Source organism: Xyrauchen texanus, chromosome 46 (assembly GCF_025860055.1).
Source record: "Xyrauchen texanus isolate HMW12.3.18 chromosome 46, RBS_HiC_50CHRs, whole genome shotgun sequence".
Classification (NCBI taxonomy): domain Eukaryota; kingdom Metazoa; phylum Chordata; class Actinopteri; order Cypriniformes; family Catostomidae; genus Xyrauchen; species Xyrauchen texanus.
This window is the reverse complement of record NC_068321.1, coordinates 9,410,246-9,428,555: the sequence shown is the minus strand read 5'-3', so window position 1 is coordinate 9,428,555 and position 18,310 is coordinate 9,410,246. Positions and strand designations below refer to the sequence as shown.

General features: G+C 40.4%; 1 protein-coding gene across 3 annotated transcripts in view; it reads right to left on the bottom strand.

Moving 5' to 3' along the window:
- Positions 1-18,310, bottom strand: part of scaper (S-phase cyclin A-associated protein in the ER) — a 157,385-nt gene that overhangs the window by 93,062 nt on the left and 46,013 nt on the right. For all 3 annotated transcript variants that reach the window (XM_052119901.1, XM_052119903.1, XM_052119902.1), the window contains 5 exons: positions 11,581-11,736; positions 11,029-11,171; positions 9,367-9,448; positions 9,064-9,216; positions 7,783-7,890 (listed from right to left, as the gene is read on the bottom strand). In XM_052119901.1, the coding sequence (XP_051975861.1) occupies positions 7,783-7,890; positions 9,064-9,216; positions 9,367-9,448; positions 11,029-11,171; positions 11,581-11,736 (642 nt within the window). The remainder of the gene's footprint in view (positions 1-7,782; positions 7,891-9,063; positions 9,217-9,366; positions 9,449-11,028; positions 11,172-11,580; positions 11,737-18,310) is intronic.

Here is an 18,310-nt window from a genome sequence, read left to right as displayed (position 1 = left end):
GCGATCTAGTTCGCCTGCCGTTCACTTAATGGGATTGTTTCTATAACACCTCAAAGACATGCACCATCTTGAGATTATATCAAAGACGGGTTTGTAGGAGAAGGGAGCGCAACAAAAACAGATCTGTGAGGAGATCAGGGCTTGAGCTAAGCTCATAACGTGAAGCAAACCATTATGGCAATGGTCAATTGCTTCAACAAACAGCGCTTTGCACACAAGTTTGAGATTTGAACAGAATTTCATTAAAAGCATTAAAAAAAAAAAAAAAAAAAGGTCCTAACGTGCTGTAGACTCCAAGTCTATTTTTATAGAACTGAAAATGTACCTTATGTTTTTAATACAATGGCAGTTGATAGTGAATTACTTTAAAGCTTAAAAGGATCCAAATGCATCCTAAAAGTAGTCCATGAGACTTGTGCATCACATTGAAAGTCAATACGATATGGCCTAGTTTTTACGTTTTTATGAAAAGTAATTTTTCCGTGAAAATCTCTGTTCATGAATGCATGAAGCTTGTTCACAGTGGCTTTTTCACTCAAGAAATTGTGAGGTTGAGCAGTAAAAATAAAAAAACTTTGATTAAGTCAACGCACTAATGAATGTGCAATGGATGTCGATGTTTTCACTGAACGATGACTTAAAGGAGAGCTATTATGCCTCTTTTTACAAGATGTGATATAAGTTTCAGGTGTCCCCAGAATGAGTCTGTGAAGTTTCAGCTCAAAATACTACTTTTCTGCATATCGCGGCACCGTTTTGTGATCCGTTCTGCATAACGCGACGGCTCATTCAGCTTATCGTGGCCCAAATGGCCCATTTCGCGGCCGACCCACTGGCCCGCTAGGTTCTTCCGATGGCCTGTCCTCTCCTGATCGGCTCCGTAAAGTGCATCGGCCCATCGGGAAAATGCCGGGTATGCCAGATTAACAGTCCAGCTTGTCCACTTTTACAGCCAACAACAGAAACCTTATGACGCTTACGAAGCGGATACATTATTCTTCTCACTGTATGTGCTCCAGCATGGAAAAAATGGTGGACTGTGTGTAGATCACTCAGGGGAGGATCTATGATAATAGGGTGGAGTCTGTCACCATTCGTGGGTCGAGGCCTGCTCTAAAGTGACGTCACATTTATGTACAAACACCATGTAAAAGTGAATTTAGCATAATAGGTCCCCTTTAAATTTTGGATTGTTTCACAGCAAAACCATATTATATGCCTTCAGTAGACTTGGATGGACTACTTTGGAGTCCTTTTTTAAACTGAGGCACTGCCATTGTATTGAAACTACAGAGCAAGGTATTCACCAAAACATATCCTTTTGAGTTCAGCATAAAAAAGGTCTTGGTCTAGAAGGTCATTTTGTTAATTTTTTTAGAGGGTCATTTTATTTATTTTTAAATAAATAGGTTTTGCCAACGCCAAGGAAGGGTTAAAATTACATTAGTGTGACTTATCACAGAATTAAGAAAACTGTTCCTTTAAAAAAAAAATATTTATTTGATTTATTGATTTCGTATTCATTTATTTATTTATATTTAATTGTATTTTAAATATAATTAATTATTAAATATTTTAATTTATATTAAATAAAATTATTTTATTTTATATTTGATTTAAATCAAGTTAAAATTTTAGATTTTATATTAAAATTAATTTATTTATATGCTGGGGGGTGGGGGGTTGCTGAATGGTTTTTCGTGTGTTCCTATGAGGTTGCTAGGTGTTCTGGGTAGTTATAGTAATAGTGATGTTTCCTTAGCAAACACCACTAGTGACAAAAAAATGCATGCTCTATAGGAACTCGATGTGGCATATGACGACCTATCAAATTCGATGGACAGGTGATGGACAGGTGTGTACTTGCACAAAGGGACAAAAGGAGCTGGGCAGCGAGAAAGAGAAATGCAAGAGAGAGATAAAAAGTGAAAGAGACCAGCCCATGGGCATCCTGAAAAAACCCACAGCGCATTCTGTGGGGCGTAACGAGAGACCACTCAAAACATCACACCTCCACCGGTGCTCTCACGGTCACACTGATACATGTCCCCATCCTCCACTCTTTTGTGTGACACAAAAGGGTCGGCAGAGGATGGCTTTCCCTCCCCGATGCGAAACAGACAGCTGTTTGTCATCCAGGTACAATGTAAAGACAGGAGGTGTAAGGTAACTAACCCACAACCCACACAAACACAACCTCAGTTATGCAGCCCCTGCAGTATTTTCATTGTGTCACCTTGGAAGCATCGGTTAACATGGTGTATCGGAGTTCTGAGAGAAAAGATTTTTGTCGTGTTCATTGCAACACACAATGTGAAGACCCTAAAATAAAACAAAAAAGTTGCTCGACATTATATATTACATTTGATAATTTTATTTAACATTTCATAAAAGGGATAGTTCTAACAAGGCACAAATACTCCAGGCTTATACACAATAAATTGAATGTGTAACATCTAAAATTAGATTCTAAAATCTGTTCACCTAACTACTGTTATATATCACAGCACAGCACACATAGGACAAATATTAACCTTCGTTTACATGTCAGGGAATATTAGTGCAATATTTAATGCAATAGAACTTTTGCGTTCCAAGTCAGCTTGAGGTGCTGAAAACTAATCAGATTACAGAGTTATCGGAGAAGTATCATACCATAATAAAAGGGGGATAAAAATTATTTATATAAATGGCATGCGAATCTCCACGAGTGATTGCACAGAAAACACAGAGAATAGCAAAAATGTGTGACAGCCTAAGCACAGAAAACCTCATTACAGTCTTAAGTCATACGTGCCTCAATGAAACACTGAATATCTTAAAAGATTTGATGTCACTAACCTGGCAAACTTTGCCAAATTCTGTTTATTATTTTGTTCTCAAAAGCACTCATTCTATCAATGCAGAAACTTGTGAATATAACTCGCCTTTCAGGTGGACTGATAGAAAGTCCTGTGTGCGTCTACTCATGGAAGTTCAATCAAACCAGCCAATCAGATGTGCGGTGACTAATCGATAAAGCATTTTCCAGTTTTTTGTGCTATAAGCATCAGTCGCTAAGTGCACAGAATGTGGGTTGTCCATGGGCGTGCTGTCTGAGGCTGAGACTACATTAAAACCAACAATTAAACAGAGCATATGAAAGTAGGCCAATAATTATTTTATGTTCAGTGATATAGAAATAAAAAATAAAATATATATATATATATATTTTGACCGTAAAGCCAATTTTTGTAATGCTTTACTCATCTGTTGCCACTATGAATACAGTGTATAATATAAATATATAAGGGCTGTCGATTTAACGCGTTAATTCAGTGCGATTAATTTTATTAAAAATAACGCGCTAAAAAAAATTACTCCATTAATCGCAATGTCCCCGGACCATAATAAGGAAGATTCCTGAGAAATACAAGCTTGTAGTACCACCTGTTTACTCCAGAGGGCAGTAATCGAAATTTCAGCTGTATGAGCAATGCGCAGTTTATACAGTGTACAAAACAATCCTTCAGCAGACAGAACAACACAAACATGCGTTACGTTATTGCGTTCTAAACACTTGATGGAGTGCAAGATTTCTAAGTATTTAACTATAACTTGTGATAGTGACCTAAAAATTTTATGACGCAACGCACCCGAGATACTACACAAGCATCCATCTGACATGGGTGTAAATTGACGGGTCCTTAAACAAGCCCTCACAATAAATCTCAAACTGATTGACAAATTCACTTGTGAAATGGATTGCTGTGAACTGTATGCCCATGATTGACTTGATGATCAATAATATGGTAGTAAACAATACATTGTATTCTAAAGCAATTTTTATGTATCGTCTTATCAATGATGAACTCTTCTGCCACAAGAATGTAATGCATTTGAATTATCAGATGGATGGATGGACGGACGGATAGAATATATTGAACTATTGTTATATTGTAACAAATATTTGTACATGCGATTAATTAATCGGGACACAATGTAATTAATTCGATTAAAAATGTTTAATGATTGACAGCACTAAAACACACACACACACACACACACACACACACACACACGGCCAAAATTTTGGAATAATGTAGAGATTTTGCTGTTTCTTAAGGAAATTGGTACGTTATTTCACCAAAGTGTCATTCAACTGATCACAAAGTATAGTCAGGACATTACTGATGTAAAACAAACAGCACCATCACTATTTGAAAAAAGTCATTTTTGATCAAATCTAGACAGGCCCCATTTCCAGCAACCATCACTCCAACACCTTATCCTTGAGTAATCATGATAAATTTATCATTTGATACTAGAAAATCACTTGTCATTATATCAAACACAGCTGAAAGCTATTTGTTTCATTAAATGAAGCTTAACATTGTATTTGTGTTTGTTTTTGAGTTGTCACAGTATGCAATAGACTGGCATGTATTAAGGTCAATATTAGGTCAAAAAAGAAACTGCTTTCTCTAGAAACTTGTCAGTCAATCATTGTTTTGAGGAATGAAGGCATTACAATGCTTGAAATTGCCAGAAAACTGAAGATTTCATGTGAAAGTGTACACTACAGTCTTCAAAGATAAAGGACAACTGGCTCTAACAAGAACAGAAAGAGATGTGGAAGGCCAGATATACAACTAAACAAGAGGATAAATACATCAGAGTCTCTAGTTTGAGAAATAGACACCTCACATGTCTTCAGCTGACAGCTTCATTGAATTCTACTCGCTCAACACCAGTTTCATGTACAACAGTAAAGAGAAGACTCAGGGGTGCCTTATGGGAAGAATTGCAAAGAAAAAGCCACTTTTGAAACAGAAAAACAAAAAGAAAATGTTAGAGTGGGCAAAGAAACACAGACATTGAACAACAGATAATTGGAAAAGAGTGTTATGGATTTGAACCCAATTGAGCTTTTGTGGGATCAGTTAGACTGTAAGGTGCGTGAGAAGTACCTGACAAGACAGTCACATCTATGGCAAGTGCGACAGGAAGTGTGGGGTGAAATGTCACCTGAGTATCTGGACAAACTGACAGCTAGAATATCAAGGATCTGCAAAGTAAGTCTGCAAAGGGTCTAAAATTTTCACATTATTAATTTCCTGATTACACATTGTGATCAGTTGAATGCCACTTTGGTGAATAAAAGTACCAATTTCTTTCCACAGGAGCAAAATCTGTAAATGTTTCAAAACTTTTGGCCGCCTGTGTGTGTGTAATAATAATATTATATATATATACACATACATACACACACAGTATATAGACAAGACTGGAACTGACAATAGGCAAAAATTGGCCAATCGTGCACAGTTTTAATTTGTCAAATATCAGCCGATTAATCGGCCTGGCTGATATACTGGTCTATCACTAGTTGAGAGATGACAGGAAATGATTGCGAGATATAGGAAAGGGATAAGGACACCAAACAACAAGGGGCTAGATACAAACCTGCATCTCCTGCATGAGAACTACCGCTCAATGTGCATATGCTCCAATCACTAGGTTGAGGCTCTTTTTAGAGCTTCATAATGTTAACAAAAAACTGGGTGTTCAGCTTTGCTTCTTGATCTGATGTCAAACAAGGAGGATAAATAAAACTCCAATACATCAAACACAAGGGGCCTGGAGCGGCCAATATATCACATTAAACCAGAAGAGATGACATCTAATAAAAGAGAGTAAGAAGACCAAAAGGCAATCAAAGTGTCCCGCTGCCTCATTGATCCATCGCTGTTGATAATCTCCGCATTTTCCATTTAACGCCAGAGTCTTAAAAAAGCTAAATATGACTAAATACGAGGACAGACGGAGGCTCTGGGCCCGCTTTTGCTGAAAAACTATGTTGTGACCTCTGCACGGTTCAGCCAACCATCTTAGTTTTAATTAAAAATCTTTCATAACGGCAAGAATTATGGAATTGCAGACTGGAAAATAGTTGGCGGTTGCATAAATGAAATACTGCACACAAAATTGGGCAGAGACATAAATATGAAGGGGCAAGAAGTCCATGGCAAGACTATCCAAACAAAAGCCCTATGGCTGGGTTTCCTTTAAACGCTGCCACTGTCAATGACTTGCCAAAACTGCAAATTGTAACACATATAGCTTAAAAATAGGAGGACTGTAAGGAATGTGTTCTTTCCCAATAATGTTCCAGTGATCTTTCACTCCAAAATCAAAAAGAAAGTTAATGAGAAATGTTATTTTGAATAAAGAAAATGGCACCAATTTTAGGAAGAGCTAGCACACACCTACTCTGCAAGCAAAATAAATAACGAAATAAAATCTACTACTTCTATTCTCATTATCATAATGTCAAAAATTATTTCAATTGTAAAGTATTTTTAAATCATTATAGAATTTGTTGTACTTGCTTTAAATTATGCTGATCTTAGTTAAAAAAATAACAATTGCATAGCAGTATTTTTAATTTATTTTTGTTTTAGTCTTTTATACAGCAAAAATGGCTGCATTACGGTAATGAGAATCATATCTGAAAATAATCAGAAGAGTAAAGGTAAAATATCAAGACAAATTACGGTAAAGAGCATTTGGGGGGAAAGGTGCTCAATTGTCACAATTATTAATGTCACACTCACACAAAAAAAGGAAAAGTCCTAAAACAGGCATTTCCTTAAAACCTGGACTTTTGAAATTATTTCGAGATATAACCTGGACATTTTCTTGACAGGCTTCTTGAGATTCACCCAAAAAAGTTTCTAACTTACATTTCTTTAAACATCGTGTAATATAAATCACAGGTAAATATTTCCTTATTTTATAGAAACAACTGTAATGTAGCCATAAATTTTGTTTAAAAACTAGTTCAACGTGAACAGTTAATTAAATTGAATACATCAAGCTTTACAGTTTAGACAGGACGCATTAAGTCAGTTGCACCTGACGTGTCACATGGTTGCAAGGCATGGAGCAGTGGCTCGACTGCATGTTTATCACGCTGTCAGGCAGAAAAATAGGTGGCTGCAGCCATGGCTAATGATTTAGAGGTGGCGTTGGGGGTTTAAATATTACTCACTGAAAAAAAGAAGGTTGGAATGAAGGAGGTCCAGGGGCCAAAGGTGCAGCATATAGCACCAACAGTTGTCAGCCATACAAAGAAGCCCAGTGCTAAAGGCAATCTCATATTGCGCTGAGAGATCCCGCATTTAACGAGGGCCATTCAGGGGAAAGGCACTCTGTCAAGCCCCGAGACAAGGCAGGGTGATCTCACCCCAAGCCGTATACACAAACTCTATAAGAGTTGATTTTGACGTAGCCTTTTACAGTCCCACAAACATGGAAAATGGGGGAAGTTTGTGTTGATCCCATCAACGTTTGTGGATATGAAAAATGAGGAGCAAATCATAAAAGGAAATGTATCCCGTAAAAGATGCACTTGAATGAAGAGTGTGTGTATGTGAGTGTTATGTGTGTGTGTGTGTGTGTGTGAGAGAGAGAGAGAGAGAGAGAGAGAGAGAGAGAGAGAAACATGGGTAAGAGTGCAAGAGTCCCACAAATGTTGTTTTAGATTTGCGAGTGTCACTAGAGTTTTAGGTTTAGTTTACAGTTGTTTGTGCAACCTTTTTGTCAGCTCGACCCCTATAACTTAAAACTATTTACAAAAAATATTTTATCCAATAAATATAATGAAAAATACATTTCATTACTTATTTGAATGCAAGATCAGAATGAATCCTTGTTTTAAATAGAAAATAATTTCATTCAAACCCTGATTTCCTAAGTGTTGTTTTTCCAGTGTTTGTTATTTTTTTCTGGAAGACTCACCACCTCCTCGTCCGACAGCTCTCGCCCCTGAATGCTGCTGCTGTCCCGGACTGCCTGCTGGTGTCTTTTCCCCTTAATGTGACTGAACAGGTGCACCTCAGAGGTGATCTACAAACACAAACATAGAGGTCGAAGGTCACTTGAGGCAATTAGGCAATGAAAAATCCAAGGGCCTGAGATCTACCTCACAATATATTTTGGCAGCATTCATGTCCTGACAGTTCTCAAGTGTCAAGACATAGGTTCTGACACTTCAAAGCTAAATATGAGCCCTTGATTCTAACTGACATCTACAAAGCTTACGGACACATCTCATAAAAGCTTCAAAATCAGAACATGCAGGCGAATAAACATAAAATAACTAAAGAGCTTTGACAGACTGTTTTGAAAGTATCGGCGCCCCGGGCACAGTTTTCAACTAGCTTGAATTTCACCTCTTTGAGTTTGTAGGGCAGCTAACCTGTCCTGAAAACTCAAAGAGATCATGTGAAACATATAGACTCCTCCTCCACAGAAAACTGTGGTGGTGTAGATAAGTGGGCTGATAACAGAACGGTTGTGGGTTTACTGGACAGAACGGACCACTTTGATGGTTTTTCCTGTGGCAGGTGAGCAAAACAGTCTCTAGAAGCTTGATGCTTGTATTGTTTGTCTCCTTTGAGACCTGGAGTCGAGCCTATGCAGGACAGTCTGTGTATAATGTCATTAGCTAGAGTGCTTCCCGCTGACCTAAAGATGATCTCTGGTGTCAGAGCCTGGCCAAGGTCATCTGACATTTTTAACAAGATTTCATTCTCCCCATTCGCTTAATCTGATGTCAGTTTGAAGCTCCAAGGTGTCTGGCCCCAGCTGCAGTAAAAGCCAAGCGCGTCAGAGATAAATGCGGACCACTCAAAGATTTGTGGCCTGACGCTTGAAAAGCATAATCACGCCCAGCTATTAATCTCCGCTCTGAGTTCATGTTTAATTAATGCAGTTAAATTCTCATTTTAATGCATTCTCTATGAAAATCCTCCAAATCACCTTGTAGTTGTGATATTATGTACTCTGTCTGGGAAAACAACAAAGTTCTCTCTTTAAAAAGCCTTTTTGCTAGCCTAACTAAGCATGATTAGAAGTTTTGTTGCATAATTCTTGGGTCACGACACACCAGATCTGCTGTAATAACATTTTACTGATAAGCCCAATCGCTGGGCAGTATCATTATGCTAATCACTAATCTCAGCATCATGTATAAGTCAAATTAAAATATCAGAAAGAATCCTGTAATGCAGTACCAACCACAACATCACAGAGTGAACAGTGTTTCTTTCGCTCATAAGGTGTGAGTTTGGGTGCATAGTCCGTGTTAGCGTGTCTTCCGCTGCTCAACTCAGCTGCCTTCTCTTTCCTCTGCTCGATCTGTTCCATGTGTCTACGGCTGCTCTCATCATGCTAAAAAAAAAAGTATGACATGCACATGTTAAAATTAGAGCAAAAGAGAACTTGATACAATGATGATCGTTGGGTCAGAGGATTCTCATAGAATTGGATCAAACGTTGAAACTGGTGTCACAATTGAGATTACTTATGTTTGTAGATTACCTTCATCTGAATCTTCTTCTGCAGTTCTTCCATGGCTTCCTGTTGAGCTGCACTGAGAGCTGCCAGACGCTCCTCACGGTCTCTAAAGTGTGTTTATTAAAGAAGAAAAAAAGCATTCAGATGAGACCTATTAAGACCTTTGTGCTGTTAGAGCAAGATTCTCAATTAAGGCCACAACCACACTAATCCAATTTTTGTTAAAACACAGTTTTCTGTTTCCTTGAATTAGCATTTTCCAAAGTATGCATTAATAGAGAGTGGTCTCCGTTTTTGTAGGAAAACACCATTCTAGTGTGAATGAGACACATAAAAGTAGCGAAATGAATGCATTTTCATCTGAAAACATGAATCTGGCCTAAGATGGCATTTAAGGGATCATTGTATACACTGATGAGCCAAAACATTATGACCACTCAAAAGTGAAGCGAATAACATTGATCATCTCCTAACAAGGCCACATGTCGTGGTCTGGGTAGATAAGATGGAAAGCGTACAATCAGTTATCATAGTCAACGTGTTGAATGCAGGAGAAATGGGCAGGAGTCAAGACCTGAGCGACTTTCACAAGGGCCAAATTGTTATGACCAGACGACTGGGTGAGAGCATCTCTAAAAACAGCAAGGCTTGTGGGGTGCTCCATGTCAGCAGTGGTGAGTACCTACCAAAAATGGTCCAAGGAGGGACAAACCACAAACCGAAGAAAGGGTGTTGGTCACCCAAGACTTACCTACCTAAACATCATAGCAGACCAGGTACACCCCTTCATGGCAATGGTATTCCCTGATGGCACTGGCCTCTTTCATCAGGATAACGCACCCTGCCACAATGCACACATTGTTCAGGAATGGGGAACATGATGAAGAGTTCAAGGTGTCGTCCTGGCCTCCAAATTCCCCAGATCTCATTCTGATTGAGCATCTGTGGGATGTGCTGGACCAACAAGTCTGATCCACAGCAGATCAACCGTCCAATTGAAAGGACTTGAAGAATCTGCTGCTAATGTCTTGGTGCCAGATACCACAGGAAGCATTCAGCAGTCAGAGTCTATTCCTCAGCAGGTTGGCACTCTTTTGGTGGCACGCAGAGCATATTAGGAATAATGTTTTGGCTCAGTGCAATAAAGGAATAGTTCACTCATCATTTACTCACCCATATGCCATCCCAGATGTGTATGATTTTCTTTCTTTACTTACCAACATTTTATTTACTCTTAGTTATTTCACTGACATTCACTATAAAAAAAAAAACTTAAAAAAACGTATATTTTGGATTGTTTCTCATCTAAACCTATCATATGCCTTCAGAAGACTTGGAATATGATGCATGCAAACATTTGACTAGGACACATCTGGGTCCTTTTTAAGATTTGAAATGAGTCACTATCAACTGCCGTTGTATGGAAATCAGTGGAACATCTTTTAAAATGCCTCAGTTTGTGTTCCACGCAGCATGAGGGTGAGTAAATAATGACAGAATTATAGTTTATGGGTGAAATATTAATTACATTTGCTGTACCATTGGAAATTTCTGAATTATCTTATGCATAAACATGCTTGCCAAATAAATCGAGCAGTTACCCAAATCCTAAATTCCCCTGAGCCCTTTAAAGTTGTCCTTGTGTTTTTCTGCATCAGCTACTTATCAGGCCACAGTGATGCTGACCTGGCTCTCTCTCGCGCAGCATCTTCTCTCGCTCTCTCTTTCTCCTGCCGTTGTTGCTCGATTCTGGCCTCTTGTTCTCTTCTCTTTATCAGAAGTTCCTCCACACGTGCCTGCCGTTCTGCCTCCAGGGCCCGCTTACGCTCCTGAAAAGATGCATTGTTGCACAGTAACACATCTGTACCCAAGTTATAAATCATAAAAAACATATGTAAGAATGAATAAGTTAAATGGATACTTTTGGGATCACGGTGCTACAATACTCACACACTGTACATATTGAGTGAAACATCATTGTCTATAATGTTTTTTTATTTATTGTAATGTATACGGTGAATATTCAAATTCAATTGTGCATATTGTGTAAAATGTATACCTAATATCCTGTATGTATTGTAAAATACAGTATGTGGTACTCTTATGTGCACTGTAAAGTGTTCTTTGTGTAGCTGCTAATACACCACAATTTCCCACACTGGATCAATAAAGTCTATCTAAAATGGTATAACACTTTCAAATCAATGAAGAGCAATAAACGAAACATTAGATCTGTACCTGAACAGCTTCATCCCTGGCTTGTTTTTCCTCCTGCCTCCGCTGGCGTTCCTCCTGTAGTTCGTTGAGTCTTTGTTCATATTCGTTTAGTTTAGACAGTACGTCATGTCTCTTATTTTGGGCTTCAAGTGTGTTGATGAACGCGATCTCATTCACCTACACCAACATAAGCAAAACAAAATAACAACATTCTCATTATCAATATATGAATCACAATTAATGTGTTTAATGGACAGCCCTACTTTCATTATATCCTTGTGTGACCCCGCGCCCTTCTGCGCAGACATTGTGTTTAGGCTTCGCTACACACAGCGCAAAATTTTAATTCATTTTAAACTGATCTCAGGAGAATCTGGGCTGTCACTAAGGGATAAACTTTCAACGCACAGAGTCATATGACAAAACAACATGATGCCGATCATAGCGGAGTTTGTCTTTGGGAAAAACGGCAACAAAACTACATCTGGTAAGAAACCTAATTAAGTTTTTACATTAAAACCTATTTGAGTCAAAAGAGTATCTAGTTTAATTTGATATGCCATTTTTAAAATTGGAGCAAATTATTACAAAATGGCACGCTGTTAAACACAATGACAACTATAATGGACAATAACTCTAGTTTTTCATTAGATACCCTATAATTTACAGTGCATTATCACATTGAGAGAAAAAAATTGCTTTAAGAGTCTTTATACTATTTTTATAAAAGTTAGGATGAAAATAAGGTGCATTTCAAACTGTTCTGAGACTAGTGCAGACAGACAGCACACTGGAAGTTAAGTCATTCACTAAATAGTGCAAGGGAGCATCCTACAGTTTAAGTCAGAAGTTTACATACATCTTAGCCAAATACATTTAAACTCAGATTTTCACAATTCCTGACATTTCATCATAGAAAACATTCCCTGTCTTAGGTCAGTTAGGATCACTACTTTATTTTAAGAATATGAAATGTCAGAATAATAGAGAATTATTTATTTCAGATTTTATTTCTTTCATCACATTCTCAGTGGGTCAAAAGTTTACATACACTTCATTAGTATTTGGTAGTATTGCCTTTAATTATTTAACTTAGGTCAAATGTTTTGCGTAGCCTTCCACAAGCTTCTCACAATATGTTGCTGGAATTTTGGCCCATTCCTCCAGACAGAACTGGTGTAACTGAATCAGGATTGTAGGCCTCCTTGCTCGCACACACATTTTCAGTTCGGTCTACAAATTTTCTATCAGATTGAGGTCAGGGCTTTGTGATGGCCACTCCAAAACACTGACTTTTTTGTCCTTAAACCATTTTGCCACAACTTTGGAGGTATGCTTGGGTCATTGTCTATTTGGAAGACCCATTTGTGACTGAGCTTTAACTTCCTGGATGTTGCTTCAAAATATCCACAAAATCTTTCTTCCTCATGATGCCATATATTTTGTGAATAGATGGCATTCACAAAAGTCCCTCCTGCAGCAAAGCATCCCCTACAGCATGATGCTGCCACCCCCATGCTTCACAATTGGGTTGGTGTTTTACCTCCAAACATAACAATGGTCATTATGGCCAAACATTTACATTTTTGTTTCATCAGACCAGAGGACATTTCTCCAAAAATTAAGATCTTTGTCCCCATGTGCACATGCAAACTGTAGTCTGGTTCGTTTCATTCCTACTGACTGCCAGAAGCAGTGAAAACACTACTGGATTATCGCAGCGCCAGCCAAATAGGTCGAGAGAATATACCAACAAAGTCACATATTGACATATGCTCAGCCCTGGGGGTTATAAACCACAGTCACTCAGCCCTCTGCCTCTTTCGCTTTCTCGCCTGGTTGAGATGGGTTGTTTTGGATAAGTGATCTATTGCGCTGTCAAGTGCAGCTTACAAGAGCAGCGAGATATCATCCTCACAAGCTGTGTCATTGCACATCTACGCCACTTCAGCGGTTTTGAAATGTTTTAGCCACGTTTTGGTAAGTTTCATTCCTTTTGGTCGGTAACACTCTGTGCCTCTCAGTGCTACCCGGTGGCTGGTGTTTTCCGTGCTATAAGTTAATGGTTTCCTGTTGACATTATCATCATCCATTCAGTTGTTCTGAACTTTTTGTTCATGTGATACTCTGCGCCCCTCGGTTCAATCCATCAGCCATTTTAGATATTTATTTCTCTTTTTCGTGAGATATTTCTTGACATTACCTGTCTGTTCACCTGGAGGAATTATATAATTATTATTTTCCTTGCCTGTCTTGTGCTTCATTAGCATCATTCTGCTTGACTTAAACCTTATGGTTCACAGCTTGATTGCCACTGGTTTCCCACTGACTTGTAAGCTGTGCCCTAATAATCACCTCCCGGACGACGGTCATGACATCTGCCGGTCGTGTTTGGGTGTTCAACATCAGAGAGGCTCTCACGGACCAGTGTCTGCACTGCAGTCTTTTACCTATGTTGGAACGGCGGCTCTGTCTTGCGGAGTTAGTCCCCAATTCAACGGTGAAACTCGGGCAGTTGGACGTAGCCCCTTCTCGCACTCAGAAGCGCAGGGCGTCTGCAGCAACCGGTGCTCCCCTCCCATCTAAGAGGAGGGCCACATCGCGAAGTGATGAACATTCGCGTGGAGGAAAATTTACTTTCTAAGACTGTTTCTGTGCTTTCTTCAGAGATGGCGGAGCTGAAATTCCTGCTTCACTCACTTCAGCCTGTCACATCTGCTACACCTGTGAAGATGACATAGGAGGATGATAATGTTCAGAATCGTGGAACTGGGGAAGAGTCTCTTGATTCCCCTAATTTTTCACATCATTCTGACTTGAACATGCTTTCTACGATTGCTTCAGATTCTTTTTTTCATGATCATGGGAATGCTGTGGATGTTGTGGCACAACCATCACCTCAGGATGTTTTCACTGGTTTTCCAGCAGTGGAAGGGTCTAGTGGGGGGTCAGTTCAGTCATCTGGACAGGCCCATCCCTCTTCCTTTGATACTTGTCTTGGCTGTGCTTCGAATGGCACTTGCTCGTCTAGGACTTGATGAGTCACCTTTCCAATCTGACCAAACCAATGTCTTTTTCAGGCAGGCCACAGCTGCGACTTCTTTTACCATGCCACCATGTAAAGATTTTGTGGCTGAATTTTCAAATGCCCTCACAGGTTCTGGTCCGCCTAAACAGTGCTCAAAGATTGCTCAGATGTTAGCATCTCTGGCTGAAGCAGATTCCATTGGGGTGAGTCGTGCTCCAGAAATAGAGCAGCCTGTTGCAGCTTTGGTGGTGTCTCCTGACGAGGCTCTACGAGGGAATGTGCGATGTCCCAGTGCGCAATGTGGTCGCACAGATTAATTACTAAAAAAGGCATACAAGCCTGTTGCCTACAAAACTCGTGCAGAAAACACAATCTGTCAGATACTTCTTGCTGCTAACAGAACTCTAGAGCCAGCAAATGTTGATCCCTCAATTTCACAGTTTCTGCAAATGGCTCTTTTGGCAATGGGCCATGTAACCCGCAATCTGGGTAGTCTTGCAGCCACGCTTCTGGCAGCCCGCCGCCAAGTGTGGCTTGCCCAAGCACGGCTATCTGAGGACTGTAAGAAAACCTTGAGAGATCTTCCATTCGTTCCTGGACATCTTTTTGGTCCTAATTTTCTGGAACTGTTGGTAAAGAGGGTGAAGCTGTCTGAGGCCACTCGTCAACTGACGCAGGTACAGCGCAACCCTACCTTTAGGATGCCAGCAGTTCAGACCAGACATTGCAATGCCACACTGGGGCAATATTTCTGCCAGCATGCTACACCTCAGTCACAGCCCCCTCAAAGGCCTCGTGTTACTGAGAAGAGTTTTTCGGCCACCTCATCGACATTTGCCAGGAAGACCCCGTCAGCACCCCCCACGACCACTAAAATTCACACAATGCCTGAGACATTCAGGCTGGCGGTCAATCGTTTTTCAATAGAACAGATAGAGTACTGGAGGACCAACACAGCAGACCCTTGGGTTTTGACAACTCTGAGCAGGGGATATACTCTACAGTTTCGACGCTGGCCTCCCAGATTTTAAAAGAATCATTCCTATGGCTATCAAAGATGCCGTTTGTTCAATGGGCCTCTCTCTGGAAATTCGTTCACTGTTCAAGGAGACGGGTTCTATTCAACATATTTTCTTGTTCCGAAGAAGGACAGTGGTTTCCGCCCAATCCTCGATTTGAGGCATCTGAATTTGTTTCTGAAGTTCCTTCCTTTTCGAATGCTGCACACAGCCGACGTTCTTCGGTCTGTGGCAGCAGACGACTGGTTTGTAAGTGTCGACCTAAACGATGCATACTTTCACATCCCAATTGCTGTTCATCACAGAAAGTTTCTGCGTTTCAGTTTCCTGAATCAAGCCTACCAGTTTAAGGTTCTACCTTTTGGCCTTTCCCTTGCTCCTCGTGTCTTCACAAGGTGTGTGAGCACAGCTCTGTCTCCTCTTTGGATGAGAGGTATGTGTATTATGCCTTACGTGGACGACTGGCTTCTTTGTACCCCCACAAAACAGCAGATTGTGCAAGACTCCCGACTACTTTTGAGACATGTACAGAAGTTGGGTTTTTCTGTGAATGAGAAAAAGAGCTGTCTGAGTCCGAGTCCAACACAGACCACTACATTCATAGGAATAACCCTGAATTGCCACCTAATGTCTGCCTCCCTGTCTCTGGAATGTGTGACGAACATTCTACAACTCTTGGCTCGCATTCACCTGGGTGTGTCTTTGCAGTACCTGGTAGTCCTACGACTAATAGGGATGTTAACCGCTGCTACAGTGGTGATTCCCCTGGGTTTACTCCACCTCAGACCACTTCAGTTATGGAACAACAGTTTGCAACTAGATCCCACCAGACATGGCCATCGACTGATTGTAATTTCTCACTGTTGCATACGGGCATTGAGGTGGTGGAGGCAGGTAGAGTTGTCGAAGACAGGAGTGCCCTTGGGTGTTGTTCCCTCTCGACAGGAGTTGGTCACGACCGATGCTTCCCTCACAGGGTGGGGGGCAACATAGAACCAGAGGGGTATTTGTGGGCGCTGGACACGTTGAAAGTGTATGTTGCTGTGATTTCTGCAGATCATGTTCCAATTGGTGGATCTTCTCTTGGATCTCACAGTCTTGTCTGCCGTTTTCTGAAGGGTGCACGCCGTCTGAAGCCTGCATTCCTTTGCTAATCCCAGTTTGAGCCCTTGCAAAGCATTGACTTGAAATGGTTAACCTTGAAGACTGCCTTTTTGTTGGCTACTGATTCTGCGAAACGAGTCAGTGAGTTACACGCACTGTCTGTTAGCGAATTGTGCTTGCGTTGGTTGCCGGATGACTCCGGGGTGGTCCTGCAACCCAATCCTTCTTTTCTTCCAAAAGTCCTTCTTCCTCAGTTTATAAACCAGCACATTGAACTGGGCTCTTTTCAGACTTCTTCAGGGGCTGATTCAAGTGCTCAACTTTTGTGTCCTGTTCATGCCTTGAAGTGTTATGTGGACACTACTGCTCAATTTAGACAGTCAGACCAGTTATTTGTCTGCTATGGTGGTGTGAAGAAAGGTGCTCCAGTGTCGAAGCAGAGGTTGTCAAACTGGATAGTGGAAACTATTACACTGGCTTACAAAGCAGCAAGGCAACCATTGCCCTGGGGGCTAACTTACCATTCCACTACGTTCCTCAACGTTGCTGCTCATCATGCCGTGAGTTCTGCAGTTCTTCAGGAGCTGCCTTAATTTTTCATCGGGTCAGTGGCATTCCTCCTGACTTTGTTGGCATGGGTCATCCAGTAGTGTTTACACTGCCTCTGGCGGCCAGTAGGAATGAAACAGAACGTTAGTTACAAATGTAACTGTGGTTCTGTGAATTCCGGATGACAGCCATAGTTCTTGATCACTCGGAATGTGCAAGAAAGGCGTACCAAGACAGAGTGCTGAGCGACTGTGGTTTATAACCCCCAGGGCTCAGCATACGTCACTACATGACTTTGTTGGTATATTCTCTCAACCTATCTGGCTGGTGCTGCGATAATCCAATAGTGTTTACACTGCCTCTGGCGGTCATTCACAGAACCACAGTTACATATGTAACTAATGTTTTTATATGATGGTTTTAGAGCAGTGGCTTCTTCCTTGCTGAGCAGCATTTCAAGTTATGTCGATATAGGACTCATTTGACTGTGGATATAGATACTTGTCTACCTGTTTCCTCCAGCATCTTCACAAGGTCCTTTGCTGTTGTTATGGGATTGATTTGCACTTTTCACACCAAACTACATTAATCTCTAGGGGACAGAATACATCTCCTTCCTGAGTGGTATGATGGCTACATGGTCCCATGGCGTTTATACTTGCGTACTATTGTTTGTACATATGAACGTGTTGCCAGGCCTTTGGAAATTGCTTCCAAGGATGAACCAGACTTATGGAGGTCAACAATTTTTTTTTGAGGTCTTAGCTGAATTCTTTAGATTTTCCCATCATGTCCAGCAAAGAGGCACTGAGTTTGAAGGTATGCCTTAAAATACATCCACAGGTATACCTTCAATTCAGTACACCTCTTATCAGAAGCTAATTGGCTAAAGGCTTGACATCATTTTCTGGAATTTTCCAAGCTGCTTAAAGGCACAGTTAACTTCTGACCCACTGGAATTGTGATATAGTCAATTAAAAGTAATACACTCTGTCTGTAAACAATTGTTGGAAAAATTACTCATGTCATGCACAAAGTAGATGTCCTAAAC